The sequence below is a fragment of the Artibeus jamaicensis genome, unplaced genomic scaffold (assembly GCF_021234435.1).
Source record: "Artibeus jamaicensis isolate MK-2021 breed Jamaican fruit bat unplaced genomic scaffold, CSHL_Jam_final contig_415, whole genome shotgun sequence".
Classification (NCBI taxonomy): Eukaryota; Metazoa; Chordata; class Mammalia; order Chiroptera; family Phyllostomidae; genus Artibeus; species Artibeus jamaicensis.
In genome coordinates, this window is record NW_026521823.1 from 40,523,058 (window position 1) to 40,548,859 (window position 25,802).

Genomic DNA, 25,802 nt, shown 5'->3' on the forward strand with positions numbered 1-25,802 from the left:
GGACATTAATATCTCGCAAATCTGGGTGTCCCGAGTTGCCAGGACGTGTGTTTTCTGAGCTCGATGGTTTGTCTTACAGCCAACGCGCCCACCCCCGGGCCACACTGCCTTGTTCCAAAATTATAGCCCCGACCGGACGCCGGCCGGACCCTCCGCCCATCCTGCGTCCCTCCCAGCCGCCCGGGGGGCCTTACCTGAGCTGGTGGAGGCCGGCGACTTGCTGCGCCGGGACGGCCCCGGGCTCTTGGCGGCGCCCCTGCGGGACGACGAAGCTATTTTGGTGTAAGAAGTGGACTTCACGACGCGACATTCTGCGGAGAGAACACAAGTGCACGTCACCGCAGGGCCGAGGCACACACCCGCGGACGTGCCCAGCGAAGCTGCAAGTGCCAGGACGCAGCCGCCCTGCCCCGGGGGGAGGGGCCCGGGAAACGGGAGGAAAGGCGTGGCGCAGGTCCACGCTCCACGCCTTCCACGCTCCACTTCTCGCTCTGCCCCTTTCCACGACCTTAGACAGACTGAGAGCTCCGCGGGCTAGTAAAGAAGCGGTTCTGGCCCTGGCTGGAGTAGCTCAGTGGATTGAGCACGGGCCTGCGAACCAGGGGATCACGGTTGGATTCCCAGTCAGGGCACATGCCGGGGTCGCAGGCCAGTTCCCAGCAGGGGATGCGTGAGAGGCAACCACACATTGATATTTCTCTCCCTCTCTTCTTCCCTTCCCCTCTGAAGCTAAATAAATAAATCTTTTAAAAAAGAAGCAGTTTTGTTGGGTTCCCCCGAGTTACTTGTGTCGTGTGTGATTTGGGGGATAAGACATTCTCTCTCCCATGGAAAGCACGAGACAAAGGTCATCCTCATAAACCAGGGTAGGAAGTGGTGGGATATTCCATCCCTTAGGAAAGACTCCACCCACCCAAGTTCTCTGTTCGTGGGAGCCCTCGCTGGAGAGCTGCGGTCTTCGCGTGGGCGGGAGAGCACAGCTTCACTCAGAGAGGGAAGCCAGCACGACCAGGCCTCGCGCGGCCCCAGGGCCCAAGGGAGCCCACAACCAGGAGACCGCGTCTGTTACACGGTTTCCGTCCGAGGCTCAGAAACAACCTTGCCTTCACTCGCTTTAAGTCCTTAGTGTTCGTGTTCTTTCAGCTCAACACTAAACTCCTCGTTCACTGCACCGACCAGTGAAGATGTGCAAACCCACAGGCCTGGTCCTCAAGGAGCCATTTTCATAAATAAAAGTAACTTTATGCTGATAATGACGATGAACATTCCCTGTGGGTAGAAGAGTGTAAAGCGAATTAAAACAACACTGGGTGACACATTTTTTTGGAGGGCAGCACACAAACCTAATTTTTTAATTCATTTTGTGACTAAGCAACGTTGAGATTCGTCGGCACGTATCTACCTGTCCCCAGCTCTTGGTCACCACAGTTCACCAGGAGCATTGTCACTCTGTCCTCTACTGAGGAGGAGGAAGACAGAGAGGAGGGAACAGGAGGGAGGGGAAGGGCATCCTGCCTTGAGCTACGGCATCTGTGGCGTCTCGGCCACAGTGCAGGGGACAGGGAGTCGGGACCCGACTCAGCAGCCAGGCCTGGGACACGGGCACCTGGGGCCTCCGTTGGCTGTTCTGGCCCCGCCAGGCAGCCGGGCAGGAGACCCCCACTCCTTGAAAAGTGAAAAAAAAACCTACACAAATGGACACAGCAGAAATTGAAAGACAGAAGAAAGCAAGACATTTATTAACGTCGGAAGATATGATGAAAACCGCAGGCACCATTCACAGGGCCGACAGCCCCCGTGGGTGTGTCTGCGGAGGTTTTGATTCACAAAACAGGTCTTTGGAAACGCGAAGAGGATGTTCCGGAGCCCCGGGCTCGGTTCGCACACGCGTTTGGCATTGCTCTAGCCCTTGGTCGTGGCCTGGCCTCTCGGAAGGATGTGAGCAGGCGGAGGCGGTCGCTGCAGCATTGGGGGTCCACTGGCAAGCTTCCGACTGAACTACTCTCCCGGGTCCTCTGTGCGCCAAGCCCCGGGCACTGCAGGCCTGTGGGAAACCAGCCACGTTCGGGACCTGGAAACACCCGGTCTTGCGACCCGGTCTTGTCTGCCTTTCAGTTCACGGGCCTCGTGTTTGGAGATGTGGGCCGATGTCACAAACAGCTCTGCGTGGTCCTGCGTTTCCTCGTTTTCAGCCACACGTGGGGCTGCAGCGAGGGCAGGGTGACCAGGACTCTCCGCCCCAGGGCATGAGTGCTGAGAGCCACATAAATCTGAAGTAATAATTTTAAAGGCTTGGCGTCTAGTTAGCAAGAATGAAGCGCTGAACTAGAAAGTTTCCAGATGGCGCACATTGGTAACAACACCCGTCTGTGAGCCACAGCACGAACCACAATGTTGGTTTGGGGGCCGGCTGCACACTGTGCAACGACCTGCCAACAACCTACCAACCCGGACTTGGGGTCGGCATCCGTCGGGGGACCAATCTGGCCACACTGGGTTGACATTTGTCCGGCTACCAGAAAGAAATGAGGTATTTTAGTTGGAGCAAATGTAGACATTGCACTTGATTTTTAAAAGTTTTTAAAAATTTTTTATTGTTGTTCAATTCCAGGTATCCCCATTTCCGCCCATTACTCTCCCTTGCCGGCCCGCTCCCCTCTCCCCGGTTGTCCATGTCCACGGGTCCTTCACAGTCGTTCCTCTGCTTGTCCCTTCCACCTCTTTCCCCATCCCCCCCCCCCCCGTCACTGTCAGTTTGTTCTTTATGTCAGTGTCCTTGGTTCTGTTTTGCTCGCTTGTTTGTTTTCTTGATTAGATTCCACTTAGAGCTGAGATCGTATGGTATTTGTCTTTCACCACTTGGCTTACTTCACTTAGCCGAATTTTTGAAGAACTGGAAAAAACTGGTGGGCTCGTGCTGCGCTCCTACAGCTCCTACAGCTTCTCTCGCACGTACTTCTCGCTGCGCTGTCCACCTGCCAGAAGGACCCGCGTGCTGGTTGGCCTGCTCACCCCGCCTCACGGGTCCCAGCTGGTACCCGGCACAGTGAGAAGCAGGTAAGAGCAGCTCAGTAACTGCTGCTCTGACTGTTACCGATCCTGAAACCACTTGTATGAATGAATGGCTCCTACTAGGCACGGAACTAACCCGATGTCTCATTTTACAGATGGAGGAAACCGAGTTTCAGAAAGACTAGTAACTTGCACTGGAACCTAGGTCTCTGGATGGGGGCCCCTCCCCACCCCAGAGTCTGACACTGTGGCCTCGGCGAGCTGCTCCATGGTGAGGGAGTCTAGAAAGTGTCTGTCGGTGCCCACGGTCCAGGGCGAGCAGGCGAGAGGGTGAACAGTGAGGAGGACGGCATAACCGTTTCTCATACCAAATTGAATTAAAAATTTAACATACAAATGCTACAAGTTTATCAAGATGTCTATTGCATCAGAAAAAGAAACAATGAGCTCCCACAAGCGAAGTCTCATCCAAGTGATAACGTACCACGGACTCTGTGCCAGTCGCCTTCAGGGTCAGAGTGGACCCTCGAGAGTGAAGCGGGGGAAGGAATAACTCTGAAAGGTTGAATAATAGAACCAAAAACTAAACAACTGTAGTGACTGCTTTTCCCCCGAGGAGGAAAATAAAACCAGCTGAAGAGAAGTGCAGCCCCAGGTCATAAATGAGAAAAAGTATGGAGGGCTCCAACCGTCCTTCCACTGAAGTTCAGATCTTAACGGCTGTAATAAATTGGAGCGGGAGTGGTATTTTACGACGGAGGAGGGCGCAGGAAAGAACGTTTAATTACTGGAGAGAGAACGCCAAACCCCTGGGAGCTTAAACCCACGCACGAGAAACATTGCAAACAAGGGCCTCTGCGGCCAGTGGAGTAGAAAACCAGGCGTGTTCTCCCAAGTTCATGTTCACGGTCCCCAGCCAGGAGGAAGCGGCCACCTCCACTCTCCCTCTCCCTAGGGGACGTTTGCCTTCGGGGGACAACCGCCCCATTCTGATCCCTGTGGCCCCCCGCCTGCTCTGAGAGGGCTGTACTTCCACGGCCTGTGGCCATACTGGACCAGGCAGGCGCTCCTCAGACACGTGACACGTGACACTGCAGGGCTGCCAGTGAGGCACCTGGAGGGGCTGCGGGGTCGTGATTGCTCTTGCTACTAAAGCTCGCCGCGGCCTACCCCACGTCCAGAAAGTCAGATCCGACACAGTAATTGGGTCTCCGGGGTCGGACTGTCCCAGGGCCAGCGAGCAAGGCTCCGTTCGGTCTGACTCAGAGAGTCCCTGTATGCACAGCTGGGGGAGGGGAGGTATCATTCTCCCTGTGCCGGCTACTAAGCGCTGCGTTACAGATGCTCTGGGGACTGGGTCTGAGAGAAGTTAAAACAGCCCCCACCTGCCCGGGGACCCCACTTTAGAAACCGGTGCTCTGCCATGGACAGACATGGGGACACAACACAGATGCGAAGCTCCCGGCGGCAGACCCCCGACGCTCGGAAGCGGCTGCGAGGCAGAACTAAGTGTCAGGGACGGTGCCGAAGAGCAGAGACACGTACGATTCCACACGGCCACCGGCAGCTCCCCAGGGTCCACCCACCAAGGACATTCCTGCATTCAGTGGGGCCACCTGTGCCTTTGGACGATCTTGAACAAGGCCAAGGTGAAGTCCCACACGTCTAGACAGACTCTGTGGCATGCTGCACGCTGGCCAGAGAATGCTCTTTAAACATGGAACATTTTACTCCTCTAATCTCTTCTGAAAACCAGCCCGAATGGAGACACTCCCAGCGGAGCCCCCTCCACGAATCTCCGCTCTAAGTTCAGTGGCTCTGTGCCGCTCGGGGGGCAGGCCGTGTGTCCAGAAGAACCAGAGGAGGGGCGGATGCTCAGTGGTTTCTCTATATCCTGGTTATACAGACAAGCTCCCTCTCAGCTTGGCCAAGGTGCAAAGCCTCCAGAAGGGACACTGTTCTTCTCTGCGGCTACGTGCAAAGGAATCAGAAAAACACATTCCATGTTAGAGACCTTGTACGTACTGCTCCCAGCCCGTAGCCAGGAGAGAACCCTTGCCACTCCGGCCAGTTGCTCTGCAGGATCCTATGCTCTGCATCGGACGGCACCCCCTGGGAAGGTGGAGGTTATCAAGGTCAGTGAGTCAACTCCGGCCTGCCTTCCTGCCCCCTCAAGTCACTGTCCAGCCTACTCTCCAGCGCCCCGTGGCTGGGGGCTTCACCTACTCCTGCCTCATGGTTCCGAGGCCTCGCCTGTCCCGGTCACCCTCCAGCTTGCCGGCGTGGGTGAGCCACACAGAGCAGTGCGGGGTGACTGATGACTAAGTTTACTTCCTGTGGGAACATAATGACTTCCACACTTGGCGGCAGCATTGGAGGGAGACCCAGGCGTAGGCTCCGGTGAGGACTGCGCCCGTCCTTGCCTCGTTTCTGTGCCACCTGGGTTGCAGGTCGCACCGGACAGCACAGTGAACACCCGGCCTGTGGGCCATGGGGCCAGGGACCCCCGTCGAGTCCCTAAGCGGGGTCTGCAGCACATCTGGAACAAAGCAGTCGGCTCCAAAACTCCCAGCCACGCTTTTTTAAAAAAGAAGGCACGTAGCAGACTGCCTGGGCGCACAGGCATCTTTCAGAGTCCCAGAAACTGAGATTTTTAAGTACCTTCTAAAAATACAGCCGCGTGTGCCCAATCCCAGCACCGAGACCGGCTACCACACTTCCCACCACCCAGCGGGGCCAACCAGATGGCGCACCTGCTGATCCCACCTGCCGGCTGCTCGCCGCCGAGCGGCGCTGGAGGCAGGAAGTCAAACCGCTAGGTAGGGTCTGCAGGGTTTCCTGGCGGCGCCGGGACTTCCTGTGCCGGCTGCTGGACAGGCACCCGCAGACGTGCTGTTTCGGTAGCACCACTGACTCCCTCCTCCCAGTACTCCCCTTTCTCTAACAGTTAGATGGAGGGCAGCTTCCCCCCTGATAACAGTGGAGAGTTACAGCAGGTGGCTGGGTGGCTTTGCTCTAGGACATTGCCTGGTGGCCTCGTGTCTGCTGGCCAGGCGAAGGTGTGGCCACCTTGAAGGTGTCTTCAGACCGACACATGCAGCAGGCCCCTCCAGAGAACAGATCAGAACTTGTCACTGGGTGACTGACTTAGAGACAAGGTTGCAGCAGGAGGACAGGGCAGCAGTTCTGCATGGAGTATTCTCCGCTAACGCCTCTTGTCATGGTGCCTTTTCATGTAACTCAGATACTAATAATTAACGAGGGACAAAGAGTGCGGGACCGCTCTGCCACAATTGTTTATACTGTCATCAGTGTGGTATCCATCTCGGTCGTCACGCCGTTCCCACGTTTGGAGGACCAAGGACCATCTCTACTAGAAACCTTTGACGTGCTTCCCAAGGATGGTGAGACTGGGCAAAGGGCACAGCAAGGGCCTTAAAAAGTGATGCAGAACCTGGGACACAGAGATGACGTCGGTTCTGTTCAAAGCCACACCCACAGCTCCCCACTACCCTGCTTGTCCTCACCCCTGAGTGCTCTCAGCTGGCTCACTGTGTGGTCCCCGAGGTTCAGTCCTGGCAGAGTGGAGAGAAAGGGGCAGGCGTCCAGATCTGAGGCAAGAACAGCCACTCTGCGCCTCGTTGTACAAGGTCTTCATTCCCCGAAATGGACCTCAGTCTGTCCTGCGCCCCTCACGTCTGTGCCCCTTCAGGGCCAGCTGCTAGGAGCACCTCTGGGCTCCACCCGGCAGCTGCCAGGAGCAGCTCCCTAGTTGTGGCGACCAAAAATGTCTCCACGGGTCACCAAATGTCCCAGGGGGTGGGGCCTGTTGCCTCTCATTGAGAATTGCTGCTGGACCTTTCCCCGAGGGTCCTCAGTCCCTGCTTGAATTCTCCCTTAAGGGCGTGAATGAAGCCCTCCCCAGCACATTTCACACTCTTTCTGCAGGTTTGGCCAACATGAATGTCAGCTCCACCATAGAAGAACGCTCCTCCCCTTCGTTCCGCTGGACTTGCCTGTGGTTCGTGATTAGACCTCGTCCCTCCCACTGAAGTCCTGTGCTGTTCCCAAATAAACCCACTTTGCTGGAGAAATGCCAGGCTGTTCATCTGACTGGGGCCGACAGTGCTGTATTATCTTGGATGACTTGATGCCACGGGTCTGGGAATGTCTATATTCACATAAGTACCCTGGGGCACTGTTGCAACCACAGCATAAGTGCTTTACTGAAGGTTCAAGAGAAGCACCCAGGGGCCAGTTAACAAGGGCACTGAGTGAGCTGGGCCTGCCTTGGCCAGCTCATGGCCTGGTCGGTTAAAGCAGAAAAGCCTGGTTCTTGCTGGGGTTCATGTACAGAGGAAATTTCTAGAACGCCACATACACTCATCCAGATATTCTGTGACGTGGACATCAAGCCTGAATGGAGACAGAGACTGACCACCAGGACAGGGTACCGGTGCTGGAGGTCAAGTCCAGATCCGAGTCCACACTGTGTAAATGGGACCTGACGATCTCTGGTTTCTTGTCTAGAGGTAAAGTCGAACGAAACTTGGGAAGATAGTTCTCTGAAGTTATCTCTGAGCCTGCACTTCCCTCCCAGCGAGGAGACAGTGACAATTCAGGAGGGGACTGAGGTGAAGAGCCCTAACAAGAGCCGGAATAAGCCTGCAGACTCCAGTGCAGAAGCGAGCTCTGGGAATGCCATGGTGAATGACAGGCTGCACTTGCACGGTTATAAAGGGATCCTGTGACACTCAAGAATAACGACGCAAATCTATTTCTGGGCAAAGTCTCACTGGGACAGAATTTGATTTGGAGGTTTAGCCTTTAAGGAACAGGGACCATCACAGGCATTAATAAAATTTAGCTGCTTCGGGGAAGAAGACAGTTAACACTGATGTGTATGTTTGCAAGAGCACAAAAAGAAAAGTGGGAATTGAATTAAACATTCCCTGACCAAGGCTTCAAATTCATATTGTTATACATAACTCACACTGCTGGTTTGTCTCCCCATAATCTCAAAATTAAAATAACCAGAGCCTTAAAACGCAAAGGTAATGATTCTCCAGATCAAAGAAATAAAACTTGGGAAATATTTTATGATTGCTTTTGCAGCATAATTATTATGGAGATGGTGGAAGGCATTCTGCTCATAAAATAAGAGGGAATTGACATCGTAGCAGAAGCTCCCTGAGATGGAAGGGGAAGCTGCTAGATAGATAATAAAGGACGAATGAGACCTTGAGAAAACTTTTATTTCCTTCCAAGGAGACACTCAAGAGAACAGCAGCCAATCACATTTCCCCACAAGGGTTTAAATATCATTCGAAATATCAGCGGGTTTTACATTTAAGGACTTCCTGGGATCTGACGCAAGTGCCCTAAAGGAACAAAGATGTCAGTAAAGTGCCCCGCTGGGCCGCACCGAGATGTTTCCGCTGAAAGCACGTTGTGATGTGAAGGAGACACCCACTGGAAAAGTAGGTGCTGCGCGTACATGTTTTCTACGGCACGACTGAACCCAGGAAACGGCGATAAAATAGTTTCCTTTTTGTCAGTGACTTAGTACATGAGCCCAACAGTCGTCCCCTTAGGACCGTGGGTACAGACTGTCCATAGTTTTGGAGTCAGAGAAAAGCACAAGAGAGGTTACTGAGAGAGGGGGGCTGGGGGGGGAGCGGGCAAAGGGGTAATCACTGGGACAAGTGTAACAGCATAATCAATAAAATATAATTAAAACAAATAAACCTTAAACGGGCCACACACTTGAATCCTAAACAGAAAGTCTCTCGTTTGAGTAGGAGATGCATTTCTCGACACCGCCCTTTGCAGAACCGTCCCTCTGTTCGGAACGTCGGGGGCCCTGGCGTCTGGCCGGCTGCCACCCTCCCTGACAAGGCCCCGCGTTTGCAGCCCCACGGGGTCTTTCCCAGGGAAAGTGCACCGGGAAGACACACTGCGAGCAGCGCGTGTTGGGACGACGGGGGCCTTCATCCCAGCAGCTCCGCCCTGCTGCCTACTGTGTTGACCGCAGGCTTTCCCAGCGCCGCTGGTGGTGACTGGCGGGCGAGAAAGTGAGAGGTGATGCGAACACCTGTCCACGGTCCCCCACGGGACAGCCCCACGCTGTGGGGCCGGGACCCGAGCAACGCAGACGGGTCTTGGAGCTCGGGAGCACGGTTAAAACGCTGTCGGACCACAGGAGGTATCATCCTGGCTGCTGGATTTCCGGGGCAGGACCTGGGGGCTCAGTACGCACGGAGCGTGCGTGCAAACGAATCTACAGAGTCAGACGCTGGAGAAGAGGGCGCTCACCCCGGTCTCCATCGGAGCCTGAGCTGGAGAGCCAGGCCGCACCCACTCAGACAGGAAGTGATGCACTGACCACACCAGGCTGAGGAAGATCCCGTCTCACCTAGGACCAGCTCAGCCAATGGGGGGCTGCTGACACTCAGCCAATGAGAAATCACTTTACTTCCAACTTTTTGTTTCCTCCCATGAATGCTTCCTTTACAACAGAGCCCCTCGCTAGGTCTATAAAAGAGGGTCCTGTGTTTGTTTCCGGGGGCCTTGCACAGGCTTTGCAGCTGGGGCGCATGTCCGAGTTGCTTTGGTTTGTTGTTCCCGGATAATGTAACTGCATTTTGCTGGAGAAATGCCTGGCTGTCTGTTTATTTAGGGCCAACAATGCTGTTAGCTTCTCAACCCTTTCATTTCACTTCGCTTTATGTGCATTCATTTTTAGGAGGAAAAGAACTTTTAGGAGGATATGGAAATGGGAATTTGGGGAGAGGCCATTATTACCGTTTTTAAAAGCAAAACTCGGTTTCTTAATGCTATAAAAACCTGAAGAAGATCGTTATCTGGATCTGGTGAGCATAATCTGATCACTTATGTCGTCGCAGCCAAGTAATTTGTTGAGGGACGAGCCACAGCAATGCAAATGGAGGCCTTTAGAGGAAAGGATGCTCAGACGTAATGAGGTCTGTCCAGAAGGTATCCAGTCCTACACTATGAAAAATAGAGACCTTTTTGAAGAAGATACAAGAAACATTGTACACAGGACAAGACACTGCAGTCCTCTTCATAGTAGGCACCTTGGACCTCACAGTTCTCCCAGTCGCCATCAGCTGCCTCATCATATTTTCCTGGATCTTATCAACGGTCTGAAATCTCTTCCCTTTCAAAGATGATCTTAGTTTTGGGAAAAGCCAGAAGTCGAAAGGCACCAAATCTGGGCTGCAGGGGCGCTGAGTCACCTGGGTGATTTAATATTTTGCCAAAAAATCTCTGCATGAGACGTGATGCGTGAGCGGGTGTGTTGTCATGATGAAGCTGCCAGTCACCAGCTGCCCATAGCTGCAGCCTTCTGAATCATTGGAATAGTTTCCATGAAGGAACATTCAAGCTTAAAGCAAAATTGGATGCAGATTTGTTGCTCTACTTGCACAGTCACTTTGAAGGTGACAGCCACACAGTGCACACGCTCACTCAGTAGCACCTACCACCCCCACTGACTAGTACAGTGAAGTCGTCATTGTTCACACATGCGCATTACAGTTCATTCTCCTTGGCTGCCAGGTTATATATCTATGTAGTACAAACTGTTCTCATTATATTAACAATGGCTGGACTTTTCCCAGACAGACCTCACATGCAGGAAATGTACAATTATGAATGACAAACATTTCCCAGATGAAAAAAAATTTCAAACAAATTCTGCTTTCTAAATTCTTTCACATTCATGAAATGTAAGGGAGACATTTTAAGAGTGAGTGGATACTTATGGATAATTCTCTGCATCTTACTCTGAAAACAAGATCTCCTTTCCTCCCTTTTGCCAAAAAGTGTAATATTTATTATCCTGTTTCTCGTGCGTCCTTCTTACTTGACTTTCTTTTTAATGAGAAGCATCCTTCACATCATCTGCCTAATAAAACCCATGGTTGTATAGTTTAATTTCAAAGTGGTCTCTTCGTGAGCCACGTATCTGTTTTCCTTTCTATTCCAAATGACAGACATTAAATCCCATCTCTGGGTGGAGGTGCTTCATCGTCAGTTCTCAAGTGAAGAAAAGAAGAAAACAACTAGGAGCATTTAAATTAAAGCCTCTTTCCTTTTCCTTTTTATTAGGAGAAAGCAGACAATGGTTGAAAACCTGATTTATTTCCCCTACACCTATTTGACGATCACCTGTAAAATAAGGGGTCAAATGGGGCTGGAAAGGAGTTTCCTGTGCGGCACTTCATGTACGTCTCTGGGTTACAGTATTTCAAGGCTCATAAATATTGTGGTCCTAGGTGGGCACCCATCAGACAGGACAGTACCCAGGGTTTTGGGGTGACTGTGGGCTTTCAATGAAAGGTCTGGTTAGAAGGGAGACATTATGGTTGACTTGGCAGGGAGCTGCCTGATGCCATGGTACTCTGTTTGAATTTGGCCCTCTGCCATCCAGCACATGAGTCACTGCTGCAACCCAGGAGGTAGTTCTCCTGGCAAAGTAATTCACTAAATGACTGCAGGAGACCGCAGGCTCTTGTGGCTGGGCCGATCAGCTTCAAACACTTACCCAATAAATTGCAAGGTTGGGCTAAGGTAAACTTGTATTCTTAACATTAATCTGGTGCTCTAGTTCCGAAACAGAGGAAAGTACCAAGCCGTGTTTAAAGACATTCAGAGGGAGAATTTTTTCCTGACTAAACATATCAGCAGAAATGTATTTAAATAATTTTTATAAATCTGTTCTTGTTACAAAAGTAGAGACAAATAATCTGGTTCTCCTCATCCTTCTTGGCACCTGGTGAGCAATAAAGAACCTACAACTTCGTTTAAGCGAAGAGAGAGGGTGTTGAACACAACAGTCTTTTAGCAACTACAGAATTCTGGGCCCTACTTAAAAACACGTTTACACTTGCAAAATATTAACACTTAACGCATAATTTTCCACCTTTTCTTTGAAATTAATCTATCAAAATGTTTTCTAATGGATTTATTGTCTTAATAAAGATGACATGTATCAATTATGATCATTCAAACAGTGCAAAAAAAGGGGGAAAGCAAGCAACAAGTCCTGTCTCGTTGGGAGTTGGACACCATGGCTGGGCCAGACTAGGACTTTCTGTGTCTTACCTTGGCAACCGTGTTTTAAAGTTTATGAACTAAACTTGCTTCTCTGTGTTTAGATGCAGCTGATAATTTATTGACTTTGTCTTTTAATTATTTAAATTATGTTTTGTTAATTCTGCTAGAAACATAGTGGAAGACATGGTATGGTTCTGATTCATTCCCTCTTTAAAAAATACTGGGTAATAGATATTATTTTTGAAGAACAAACCTGGCTTTTGATTCCCTGATTTATTCTCCAATTCTCAGCCATAACATTTTTATTTTTACAAACCTCTTACCACCTTGATTTCTGCTTTCTCCCCAACGTTTTCCCTTCAATTTATGGAGGGAAATGAGGAGAAGATACACTAACAGCCTAGCGGGGCCGTACAATGAATAATGAGTGTTTATTTAATAAGCACCAAAAAATATTTAATGCTACAGGATGTTCATGAGTGAAAGATATAGATTATAAAACAGGGACTACAGAATATACTGTGCACAAGCTTGCCGAGAAGTGTTTTAAAAGGATATTTCTGAATAAGTTTTAACAGTGTTTTTGCCCCCAGGTCAAAGGATTGCATACAATTTTTCCTGCATTTCCAATTTGCCATATTGGAAATGCGGAAAAAACACTGCAGAAAAAAAGTTGCTCTTCAAATGGGAAAATGTTTTTCAACTTTATACAATTTAACATTTTTAGAATGAATCCAACTGGTAAAGAAGGGCCTGCAGTAAAGACTCTCTCTCCCACTTCCTTGAACCCTCAGTCCTGCACCCAAAGGCGACCCCTGATGATTTCTTGGGCGTCTCATCCAATGGCAGTGCTTCTATAAGCACGTGCAAACGTGCACATGCGTGTGTGTGTGTGTGTGTGTTCTTTGGTATTAACATGGAACGTGACACATGATGCCGACACTTGGATTTTTTCCCTCACAATGCATACTGGACAACGCACCACGCTGGTCCATTTAGGCCGACCGAGTTCTTATTAGTGACCGTGCAGCATTTCACTAAATGGCTGTCTCATCATTTATTTGGCCAGATCTTGGTTGGTAGCTTTAACTTTTTATTTCTCTAGGTTTTTGTGACTATGGGTAAACCACAGTGAACTTTATAACATGCCTTTGTACACTTGTGCACTACACTTCTAGAGACACCGTTGGTGAATCAGCGGTCACAGGCAGACGGGCCTTGAACATTTTCACACATCAGTGCCACTCGGCAGGGTCCCCATACTTGCCAACGTCGCCCCAGAGTGAGTCCTTTCATGCTCTCCTAACACCTTCTGACCCACTGAGTACAGGTGGGACTCGGCTGTCGTGTTCATTCATGTTTGGTTCCCACGTACTTCTACCTCAGCCGGACTTTCTCGTGAACTGCCCGTCCGTATCATCCATCCATTTTCCTGTTGTCTGTCCTTTCCTTTTTTGAGTGGTAAATATTTTTTGTGCCTTGTGAAAGTTAGCAGAACATGTATGTTACGGAATATTTTTACCTTTATCTGCTGTCTTTAAATTGTATACTGATTTGCCATACAGGATCAATTGTTCTGCATTCTGATTGTCCAACTCTTTCTCTTACAGGTTCTGGGAATTAATTATGATAAGAAACCCGTCCATTGGGGTGTTTGAACAGGAGGGCACAGAGTGTCTTCGAGGGGTGCTTGCTTGCCTTGGGCAGATGGCGGTGCAGGTTCTGGATTTCATGAAAATCATAACAAAGTCCACAAAGAGCCAAACTGGATTACATTTTAAACTTTCCATGTTTAATGTTACCATTTCCTTGTGAGAGCAGTAACAATCAGAGCGGCTTCATCCCCAGTTAGAACATCGCCTTCGTTAAACGAAATGACTGCCATAAAAAGCAAGGTTTATAAATACACAGAGGACTTTCCTCTCTGTGCGGGAATAAAATGAGCCGTGGGACTGCCCACGGGCCTGTCCTCATTTCCGGGGTGACGAGTGTCTGAACCTGATGACGGCAGTGGTCGCACAATCCCGAGAATCTGCTCAGAGCTGCCGAGTTGCACGTGGGAACTGGGTGAATGGCCTGGCTCGAGGGTCGTGTGTCTCAGTGGAGCAGCCGAGACAGCCGCCCTGTGTGAGTGTGGTCTGCAGAGTCGCCATGGTCGGCCCCGCACGGCCGGCCACAGCCCCTCTGTCCCAGTGGGACGGGCTTCGTGCGGCCAGCTTTGGGGGCTCCTCTTCGTGGACCCTTTCCCCTCTTTGTTCTCGTCTGCCCTCCTCGCCTTCCCAGATTCTCTTGACTGGTCTCTGGGGCGGGGCACACGGAGCTTTCCCACCCTTCCTCCTGTGTTTTCGTAACTCTTCTGATCCCTGGGGCCCAATCCCGCCACTTCAGTGTGGATGTCCTGTGACACGACCCACTGCAGTGTGTCTGTCGGCAGAAGGGACGCCAGCTGGGGTGAGTCCGGGCTCTCAGCTTCCCTGGCACCAGCTGGGACGCATCTCAAGGGACTTCCCGGCTCCAGTGCGCCTTCCCCTCGCTGAGGACAACGTGAGGCGGCTATTCAATCGCAGCACCTACAGCGCCCATTCAGACTTTTTCCTTTTCCCATTTCTATTCCTTAAGGCCTTTCATTAAAACACAATAGAAAAACTAACCTGTAGGTGTTATTACACTATTTCCAGCAGACTTTGTTGGCCTGCTGCCTTCCTCATTAAGTTCTGAAACCTCAGAGTACAACTCAAAATCAAGGTAAGCCACCTCTCTCTCTGCACCACCCAAAATGAGCCAGTGATAAGCAAAACTCGAGAACTAAATCCTGTGGAACCATCCTTAACGTACGAATTGGAGAAGCATTGCCAAGTTCTCCGACCCCATTTCCCGATATATCCGTGTGAGGCGAATTAAACTTTGCCGCGTGGTCTGGAGGACCCCCCAGGGTTCCGGGGTACAGCCAGTGTCCTCGGGGAGCTCACCCCCCCGAGGAGCTGCGGCCGCCTCTGCCGTGGGAAGGGGCCTCCTCTGGCCCTGGGACGCCGGCCGGCCAGCTAAGGGCGGCTGTTCTGCGTCAGCCCCGTGTCCTTTCCCCGCCCTGCACGCCTGACCCCGCCCAGGAGCCCCTCCCACTGAACACCCCAGGTTTTTTATCTGTTCATCGGGTGATTTTAGCATAAGGCACAGAAACCCTCCTTGGCTGCAGAGGGAAGAGGAAGGCCCCGATGTCCCGGAGGAAGTAGGAGACGGGACCAAGACGAGGCGGTGAGTGACCGCGCCGCGGCACCGCACCATTCAGCCCGGCTGTGCCTCCGCGGACCTCTGCTTTGCGACGGGAAGTCGTGCCGGAACGCCCAGGAGGAGCCTGTTTAGTAAATGCTGAATGAAGAAGCAAGACTCGAGGACACGCACCCGATCTTGGCGGTTTCTTTCAGGGGGTCTGCGCTCCTGGCAGGGAGGCCGCCAGCAGGCGGAAGAAAAGGAGGCGGGGGGGGGGGGCAGGCAGCTTCTCGGGAAAGATTTCAAGTGTTCCTGCTGTGCATCCACGGCACCCTCCAAACACGTTTGTTAATCCAGTCGCTTGGCAACTGTTTCGTGAACACCTACCATGCGCCAGACACTGCGGGTGTTCAGAGAACAAAACTCCACGTCCGTCCTTACAGGGGAAACGCAGACACGTGAGCGATGCCGACAAAGCCATTGCTAGTCACCAGCGTTGAGCACATCCTGCGTGCTGGGCACCACGCTAATTCCTTCACGTGTGTGACCCATGGTATACACACAAGATTACAGCTTCGCCTGGCAGGGGACTCGCCCAGAGCCACAGGGCCCCGCGGTGGCTGAGCCAGGCCTTGGAGCAGGTGCTGTCTGAGGCCAAGGCCCAGAGAGGGACTGTCACCCTGCACGGTGTGGGCTCTCACTGCCCAGCAGAGGGGCCCCAGCCTGGGAGCAGGGGCAGGAGGAGCCAGTGTGCACGGAGAACCTTCCCTGCTCTCTGCCCTCACCCCGGAGCGGGGCTTACAGACAGGACTCGGGGTTTGCTCAGGAGAAAGAGGAAGCAGCCGTAGAAGCTGCAGGGAGGCTCCACGGTGCCCAGAAGAGTGGACAGAAGGGGTGCAAAGCGGCCGCACCAGCAAGTGTTCAGGGCAGCAGGAGCTCGGCCATGAGACGGTATCAAATGGGGGAATTTGCTTTTAGAACACATGACTTCTGGGAGAGTCTGGTAAGACTGCATGCGGCAACAATTAACAGAAGTGAAGAGATTTAAATATGCAATTAGAACAAGTGGAGTAATTAATAAGCAGAAAAAAGAGTGGAGGTAATTAATCTATTTTCCTGGAAATAATAGAGAACAGCAATGTCCTTCGTTCAGGCAGCTGTACGCACACGGCAGAGGCCTTCGAACACGCCTACGAAAGTGTTAAATTATCTGGGTCAACACTGCGTGACCTGTAAGGGCACATGGCACGCAACGTGGCTGATGAGGCTGACTCTTTCCTTTTGGCGCGGGTCTCTTTAATTCCCTTCTATTACCGCTTCCCGAGGCCAACTTTAAACACACACTACAAGTCTGTGAAAGCCTAAGTGAGTTCCAATTACAGGTACAAGATTATTTCCTGGGCCTACACAATCTCCGTAAATGCCTCACCCTGGAAACACAGGCCACAGTGAGTTATCTCCTCACTTGTCCGCTAAATGGTGGTCCCAGCCCGGTTTTCCAGGGAAAGCTTTAAGAAGAAATAAAACACATTTCTCATTACCCCAAGCCCTTGAGGAGATATTTAACTCTGTCCTGCGGGGACACGCGGAAGTTGAAATGTCTGAGAGAGGCCCTCTTCCTGATGAGGGAAAGGACACGTTAGCAGTGAACGCGCCCGCCCTGCGGACACTTCAGGCATAGATAATGAGAACCCAAACCGACCGCCCTCTCACGACTGCAGCGCGTTTGCAACGACAGTGCGGTGCAGGCTGACTGGTTCACAGAGAACTGTGGGTTAGAATGGTAAAGCGGGTCCACTAAACGCCAGGCCGTTCCATCTGCGCGCATGGTCTGGTGACGGCTCTCGGCTCCTGTGCTTCAGGACGGGGAGTGTCCCTTCCTCAAGTGACAGGTGGGAACAGATGCTCGGCTCACGAGGAGGCACAGGTGTCCGGGCGCAGGCCCAGAGGCACGCCCTCGGGTCCGGTTCTTGCCCCCCCTTTTCCCAAACGAGAACATCGTTTTCTACCATGTGGTCGGAATGAGGATAAAAAGAGGAGAGTCTAGCACCACCTCCTAGTCCCCTCTGGATTCTGAATCTTCCTGGGACAATAATGCGAGAGGGGCAGCAGCCTGAGGACCCCAGTCCTTCACGTAAGTCTGGGGAAGTGCAAAAAAGAAGTGTGTGTGTGTGCATGTGTGTGTGCGTGTGTGTGTGTGAGAGAGAGAGAGAGGGGACAATGGAAGTGCACAGAGGGTGCGCACGGCCCCGTGTTAGACAGCACGGCCACACAGAGGCTCACTGCGGCGGGCACTGGGGCACCAACTCGGCCCGTGGGTGGGAACCCTCTACAGCTGCGGTTCAGGCATTAGGAAGGCGAGCTGATCACTGTGAGTCCCCTGAATAGCTCACCTGACACCTCACTCACTACCAGGCAGTGCAGTGGCAAACACGTGAGTCATGAAACATGCGTGGGATTAACATGTCACCGACAGCACTGACCTCTGTTAAGGCAGAGCTGGTCTTTGCCATCCATCGCTCCTGTGTGGTCGTCAGCCTCGACTTTAAAGTCTTGGACGCATATATGGCACGGCAAGGTGAAGGAATTAAATGAATAGCACACGTGACAACTTTGAAAAAATGGTGAACACATACGTAAGGATGAGAGGGGCTACTGGCAGAAGGTGTGCCTGCTGTCCTCCGTCACAGGCTATGCCTGTGTGACATTGACCTTAGACGTGCTGACGTTTGGGGGGCGGGGGGGCAGAATGAGCCCTGGAGTAAATACCTAGCAAATGGGTAAAGAGCACGTGGCAGGATTTTTGTAAATGTACATTTAAAAAACATCAAAAATACCACGAGCTTACTCCAAAATCACACCTACTCTATAATAAAGGGCAGTGAATACACTCAGTAAACTCTTCCACTCATCAGTGAGAACACAAGGTCAAGGGCAAACACGGGGCAGAACGGCAGTGCAGTGACATGACTGAGAAGAGGCCCCTGAGCAGGAGCAGTGGACGCGCCCGGTGACCTGGGCAAGATGGCGCCTGGCCAACGAGATGTGGTTGGAGGGAAACATGAGCCATTTCTTCAGCTTTAGGAGGTTTTAGGTATAAATAAATAAGCATTTGTGAAAAACTGTTCACCAGGTTTTCTGTAGGAGCCCCGGACATATTACCCTGACTCATAGCAGGGATTTTTGACCTTCACACGACTGGTATTTGGGGCCTGGTTCGTTCTTTGCTGTGGGGAGCTGTTCACTGCATTGTAGGGTGTTTAGCGGCACCCCTGACCTCTGCCCACTGAGTGCCAGCAGCAGGACCTCCCACCCCTAATAGTGACAAGCAAAAGTGTCCCCACACATCGCTAGATGTGCCCCGGGAGGCCAAACTGCCACCTGTTGAGAGCCACCGCTTTATAGAAGGTGGAAGGAAAGATGTGCAGAAATTAAGAATTCCATTAATGCAATCATAATGTGCATGCCCCCACCGCCCTCACTACTTTACACAAGTATAGGGAATTCTTCTTTGATCTAGATTCTCAAGCCACAGGACAAACTTAAACTTGGCAAAAGAAAAACCTCAGCCCTGGCTGGTGTGGCTCAGTGGATTGAGCTCGGGCCTGCGAACCAAACAATCACAGTCCGATTCCCAGTCTGGGCACACGCCTGGGTTGCAGGCCGGTTCCCAGCAGGGGACACACGAGATGCAACCGCACATTGATGTTTCTCTCTCTTTCTCTCTCCTCCTCCTCCTCCCCCCTCTCTAAAAATGAATAAATAAAATCTTTTTTAAAAAAAGGAAGACCTCAGCTGAGTGTGCTTTAAGGTAGGTGTTGAGAGAGTGAGAAGGAAGCAATGAGGAAAGAGCTGTCTGGCCTCTAAAATTAAAACAGGACATGTAAGATAAACTCGGCACACACAGCTGATCATAAAAACGCACTTCCGCCCCACGTTACGGCTCAAATTGGGACATGGAAAGGATGACAATGCAGGGGGGACATGCGTAGGGAAAGGCGGAACTGGCAAGGTGGTGAGGCGGGGTGGCCGGGCGCAAGGCAGGAGGCACACGTGAGAAGAAGGGACGGGCGGGTCAGCCCTCCACCTCCCCTTCGTCTCAGCCCCTCCTCGCCCACCCCGAGCCAACGCCGTCCCGCTCGGCCTTGACTGGCTGCTCTCTGTGCCCGGGTCGGGGGTGCTGGGACCAGACGAGTTTGTCCGAGGCAGCGTTTGTGTACAGAAGAGTGAGGAAGCCAACTGCTCAGGAGGAAGGTCACCGAGCCCCAGCGTGGCGCCGGCAGGAGAAGCAGAACCTGGCAGAACCTTTTCCCTTTGGATACACGACACCCGTGACCCGCCCCTTCCGACCACCCACAGCACACTTGGACCTTCTGTGCGCACAGGGAGTAGTTAACTAATGCTTCCTCGGTTTGGCTCCGTCCCGTTCATCTGAAATTAACCTGCGGTCCCTGTTTAACTCGGGAGGGTGCTGAAGCCCAGGGAGGAGGAATGACTGGCCCGTGCTGGAAGAGTAAGTTCTGGAGCTAAGGAGGAAACCCAGGGCCCCTCCGTTTCCAAACCCAAGTCCCCCACCACCACCACCAGGAGCTGCATCTGTGGCACATTCCCCACCACGGCCCGCCCGGCTCACTGATCTCCCACCAGGAGCCTGACCAAAGCCTCAGAATCTGAACGCAGAGCTCCGCCACCACCCTGGTCAGCTTCTCTGTCCCACGTGTCACCGTGTGGCAGACGGAAGGAGATGTGGTGCGGTGGCTTTGCTGAGACCCGTGACCACTGGGTGGCTGTGAGGCAGTTTTGCAGGGAAGGGATATCCACAAAGAACGGCCCGGACGATCACCCTGGGCGACCGGGAACCACAGGGCTGGGAGCGCAGCAGAGCCGCGAGGGCTGCTGTGAACGGGATTTTATTTGTGTCAGATTCATGATGGGGGGCAGGGGGGGCAGGGAGCTGCTCAGAGATGAAGGCCTGGAGCCCTGAGGCACCCCGTGATGTCAGCCCTGTAAACAGGGAGAGTGGCGGACCCCCGAGGTGTACATGTACCCAAAAGTCATCGGCCAAACCTTTCTAGAAGCGATGAACTAATGACGGCCCAAAGTCCTGCCTCAAAAGTCACCACTGTGACTCATTCTGTGAGGCAAGGAAATTCTCCTGAAGTTCAAATAGTCTCCGAACCACAGAAACTGGAGTTCCCACAGGCCAGGTTCCCTGAACGGGAGGCGGGAGCTGTGAGGGGCAGTGGTTCTTCAGTAACTTCCGCGGGAGAATCAGAAATAGTTTCTGAAAGCTTCACAAACTAAGTGTTAAACTTTAAATGCTTAATCAAAAACGGTGTTTTTACTTAAAGGGACTCTTGATGAGTTGCTTTTATCAGCTGCCCTTCATTCTGCATAAGATAAAAATGCTACGCCGTCTATCAGCCCATAACGTCCCCCCAGCGTCGCTGCAGCAGGCCCAGGGGCCGCGTTAAACTGGACGCCTGGGCAGGTGGGTGAGCACCACGGGGACGTGCTCCAACCTCGCAGCCAGGTGGGACACCGGCCGGCCCGCGGCCAGGTGGCTTCCTTGACATCTGCCCCCAGGCCCGTGTGAAGTCCGGCAGGAAACGTATCCCAAGTGCACCGGGCCAGGTCCCAGGGCGGGTGCCCGGATACTTGGCGAGAAGGGAAAACAAAAAGAAGGAAGATGAGGGAAACAAGGCCGTGGGTTCCTTCTCAGACCCAGTGTGAACCGTCCCTTCCCCCAGCGCACGGTGCCCCCGTGTGGAATGACCTCCCCCGACCTTGCGCCCAGCGACCCCCTTCCCGAGACGCGTCTGACCACGAGCGCCACCCTCCTCACTCAGCGCTTCTCCTCCGGTGGGGGAGGGATTAGAAAACGGTTTTTCATTTTTCTTCGTCGGCGTCTTCTCGAACAAATGGTTTTTAATGGAGACACACAGAACGACGCTGTGTGGGTTTTTCAGTCACTTCGCAGCCCAGGCTCGCCGCCCAAGGAGAAGCAGAAAACAGGACAAATGTAATTCTTGTCGTAAGTTGCTGCGAAGTGCTTTTTCCGTCCAAACACTGGGACCCTGTCCTGTGAGGACAGGTGAGCGCCGTGTGGGCAGGGAAATGCAGTCCCGGGAAGAAGGTGGGACGGCGCTGGGCAGGCGCGTGCAGCGCGGAACGGAACTTCAGGTGGCGCTCACCGGAGAAAGTGAGACACTTTCCTTTAATTCTGGCCTGGATTATGTTTATTCCAAGTTGGTGACGTCAGTATAAGAAAAAGGAAAGCAATTTTAAAGAGTAAAAAGACATATTAGCAAAATGATTGTTAGGGAAAGTACTAACCTAATATTTTTGGAGGCTGCCAAATTCTGAGGGGTTTTTTTGTTTGTCTGTTTGTTGGTTTGGTTTGGTTTGGTTTTGAATGAGTTCTCTCTCAGAGGAAAATCACAAAGGAATTCTCTGAGGGCAAGGAGCACAGCTGACTCGTCACTGCATCCGCAGCACCCAGCTCAGTCCCGGGCACACGGTGCAAGCTCATCCCTCAATCCAACAGGAACAGAAGGGCCATGAACTTGAGAGATGTCGATGACTGTGGAGAGCCCAGGGTCGTGGAAATAGTTTTATGAGGCACTAAGTATCAAATAAATAGTTTAAAGAAACATTTATTGTGACATTATGCTTGGGAATCTCTACTAATTGTAGCCCAAATTTCCCAAGAGGAAGTTAAGTGCCCTCTTCAGTGAATGAGAAAACATAAACATAAGTAAACCCTAAGTGTGATAGTATCATATTAAGCATTTGGAGCAATTACTTCATTAAGCCTTAGAATATACCGCCAATCCGGAGAGTGAAGAAATGGAAAGATCTTTCTTCCTCCAAAGTCACAGAATTCCAGCGGCTGCAGGTCACCCTTAAAAACCCTGCTGGAGGAAGTGACTGGGGCCGCAAGTGCTGGGCCACGCGTCTCGGAGCCTCTGGAAGGTCATCCTCCCCGGGCAGCGCGTCCCTCCTCCCGGGTCCCTACTCGTGACTCTAGGAGTGGGCCGTTCAAACTGAATTCCGAAAGCTTGATCAGAAAGAAAGAAAGGGCTACGGCGCCACTCAAAGGGCAGTCGCTGCACCTTGGTGGGAAGGTTGGACCACGGGTGAGGGCGGTTTCTATTCCACGCCAGTCCCAACCCTCGGACCTGAGGTGGCACAGGCGTCTGTGAGGACCAGTACGTGTTTCAAAACCAGGGGCCAAGCAAGCGGGTCCAGGGGATTTGGTTTTAAGGCCGGGAGTCACAGGAAGCTGCAGGCCACTGCTCCAAATCGGACCTTCCAGCTCAGGGGGCCTTCCAACCACCAGACAGACTTCGGAGTCCCAGTTAGTAAGCTGGCATCTACGCGGAAACCCGCACAAAGTTTCCAGAACACCGGGGAGCAAACCCCTAGGAATGCCATGGACCGACCCGCCCCCGCAGACAGCCCTCGCACGCACACACCACACATAACCTCTGCGTTTGACACCGAAATCCTCCCCGGGACCTTCCGTTCCTGGCCCATGGTCCTGGCCCTGCTCCTGTCGGGTCAGGCTGCCCACCGCACACCGGTCCTGCCTCTAACCAGACCTCGGGCAGAGACTCGGAGGGGGCGGGCCGAGCGGTCAGGAGGAGGAGAGCAAAGGGGAGAGTGAGCCAAGCCTCCTTTCCACATTTTCGCTCGTTTTCTGACGTTTCCGATGAAACACAAACCAGAAACAACAAGCAAGTAGACGTTTGTAACCAGGAGACTTCACTTGAACCTTGGCTGTGTGGCCCTCCCACCACGTGTTTTAAGTACCCAGACATGTGACATTTTTAAAGTAACTGGTTATCCTGAGAACACTTTCAGCAGAGATTAGCACTGCATTTCCCAGGGAAAGGCGCCAGGTGGGGGTGTCCCCCGGCCAGCTGGAGACCGCAGGACACCTGTGACAGGTGCGTCAGCCCTGGAGACGTCCAGAGGGGGAGGCGGCGTGGCCAGGGCAGGGAGCCTCCGCAGCCCGCCGCGGCCAGGCGGACGTGAGAACAAACGGGGACCCGCCCGAGCCCGCCCTGGGCTCTGTCCCCCGCTGTCCATTCTCCTGCTCAAACGCCGGGCTCACTCCCGACGGGCTAAGGTGTGCTCCTTGCAGGTGGCGAGCAGGAAGGACTGCGCCCATGCTGTGTCCTCACGTAACTCACAGATAACAGGGTTTTTTTCTTTCTAAAAATGCAGCGACTAGATCTGGAATAATTATACTCCTCCACAAGACACGGTTTGCTCTGCAATTTCACGGGGAGCTGCCATGCCAGCTAACAGCGAGGGGATCACGCGGCTGCAAACCTGAGGTGTGGGAGAGAGGGGCTGGGGGCAGTCTTCAAGCACGTGAGCCGGAAGAGAGGACTCCGAATACCCAACTGCCAGCGGAAGAACACAAGAGCTGACTGATTTCCAGGGTGGGGTTTGGGCCTGGCTGCGGGGCCGGCTTGCCCTGGGTGGGCTCCCGCCACAAGTTAGGTGGAGTGGGAGAGCAACACCGGTCCTGACTCGGAAGGGCTTGAACGCCAACTCCACCACTTACGATCTTGTTCGGCCGCGCGGCCAGTCCGGCGGGTGTGGGTGAGCGGCCGCCACGGGCTGTGCGGTGGAGCCTGTGCAGGGAGCGAGACGGCGGCCTCCCTGCGCCCACCGTAGGCCTTTTGCTGGCCTGGACGCACAGACCCCCAGGATGGGCCTCCCCCACAGCTCTGCGAGTGGTGGGGCTCGGCCCACTCGCTCTATGAAAGCATTTTGAAGACGGCAAAGGTCAGCAATGAGGCAAGTTCTCCTGTGTGATCAGATGAGTTCTAATTTGTTGGCACAGCCAAAAAGACATTGTCCTTCCCAACAGTTTCAAAAATAAGTAAAAAACTTTGTTGCTGATTTAAGATTTTTTTAAAAATCACTTTTTTTCTAATCCAGAGCTAGCAGACTCGCGTGCCTAGACACGTCCCCAGAGTCACACAGACCCAAGGGGCCCAACACGCACTGCCACCTCAGGGCACCTCCGAGCTGGGGACGTGCGCCAGCGGCTTTCGGCCCGAACAAGCAGAGGCCCAGAGGGCACTTGCTCGGGGGCCGGTGCTCAGATCGGGGCTTGGAAACACTGCCCTGGACCAGGGAGGCCCCTCCTTGGCCCCTGCAGGACCTGGAGGGAGCCAACCAGAGAGCACTGGGAACGGGCCCCAGGAGAGAAGGCAGCTTGGAGAACCCCCGGAGCTCTGCACCGGGGTCGGGAACCACGAGAGCAGCTGAGGACGGCCCACGGGGCCTCGGACACCAGGCCCCCCGGGGACCCGAGGTGGCCCACGCCCTGCTCTGGTTCAGAAGAGACCCAGAGTCCTAAGCTGACTCTACAGCCGGGTGCCAGACGCCCCAGCTTCACTGCGTCACCCCTGTTCCCTCCCCCAGCTGCTGGAAGGGCATTGAGTCACCCGAAGGCCCCCGGCACTTGGACAGCGGTCCCGGGTCTGAGAAACCACAGCGAGGAAGAGACGGTGGGGTCTCTGGGCGCTGCAGGCGTGTGGGGGAGCAGTGGGGGACGGACCAGCTGCGGGGGGACGAGGAGGCTGGTGGCTCTGAGTCACTAATGAGTCACAGTCTGCCACCAGACAGCACAGCCTGAGTGTCATTTTGGAGAACCAGAGTGGGGTCTCCTTTCAGAAGCAAAAAGAGCAATCACCGCCAGCAGTCACTAAATAGAGGCTAAGCGTTCATATTGGTTCCCAGCCCTGCCACGTCTCGGCCACTTTCAAATCCCCGAGAGCTGTGACTGGTCCCAGTAAGACTCGGCCTCTGGGCTGAGACAGTGTGGGGGGTGCGGGGTGGGGCAGGCCTGGTTCACACTGCCACGTACTGACTGGGCAGACTTGGGGACGTTTTATTGTCTCTCTGACCCTCCGCTTCCTTATGCCTACTCTTCTTGAGAAAGTTAGAAGTGCGTCGGACAAATGGGTACATACTGCCCAGCGCGTGTTTAGTTGGCAACGGATAAGAGCTATTTCAATACTAGCAGGAGAGGAAGCAACCTGACCTCGACACTATAGGTTTCTATCCACCACAACGGCTGGGTGACAGACGTCACAGTGTCAGACAGGAGTCTCCCACCCCTGTCCCACCCAACAGGGCCACGCTGGGCAGAAAGCCCCTGCAGGGCACAGGAGACCCTGGGGGCTGGTGCTGCCTCACGTTCATGAAGGTTTGGGTGAGTCGGGGGTTCGACCCCTTCCGCACTCAGCAGCCAGCGGTCAGGGCCGCACTGCCCCCTCTGCCCACTCCATGTGCTCCCACAGGTTCTGCTCAGACGCACCACTGCAGGGGAACCACGAGCCAATTTGCACAGCGTTAGCAACACTAATGAAAGATTTACTGTGTGCTATTTTGACTTGGCCCCATGCTCTACACGGTCTATTTATTTAATCCTCACGACATGTCTGTGAAGTGCAGACCCCTGTGGGCTGCAACTT

General features: G+C 53.1%; 1 protein-coding gene across 3 annotated transcripts in view; it reads right to left on the reverse strand.

The window, feature by feature from the left end:
- The window catches only part of DCLK1 (doublecortin like kinase 1), a 232,655-nt gene that overhangs the window by 81,142 nt on the left and 125,711 nt on the right, over positions 1-25,802 (reverse strand). For all 3 annotated transcript variants that reach the window (XM_053665597.1, XM_053665599.1, XM_037138748.2), the window contains exon 5: positions 195-311. In XM_053665597.1, coding sequence (XP_053521572.1) covers positions 195-311 — 117 coding nt within the window. The remainder of the gene's footprint in view (positions 1-194; positions 312-25,802) is intronic.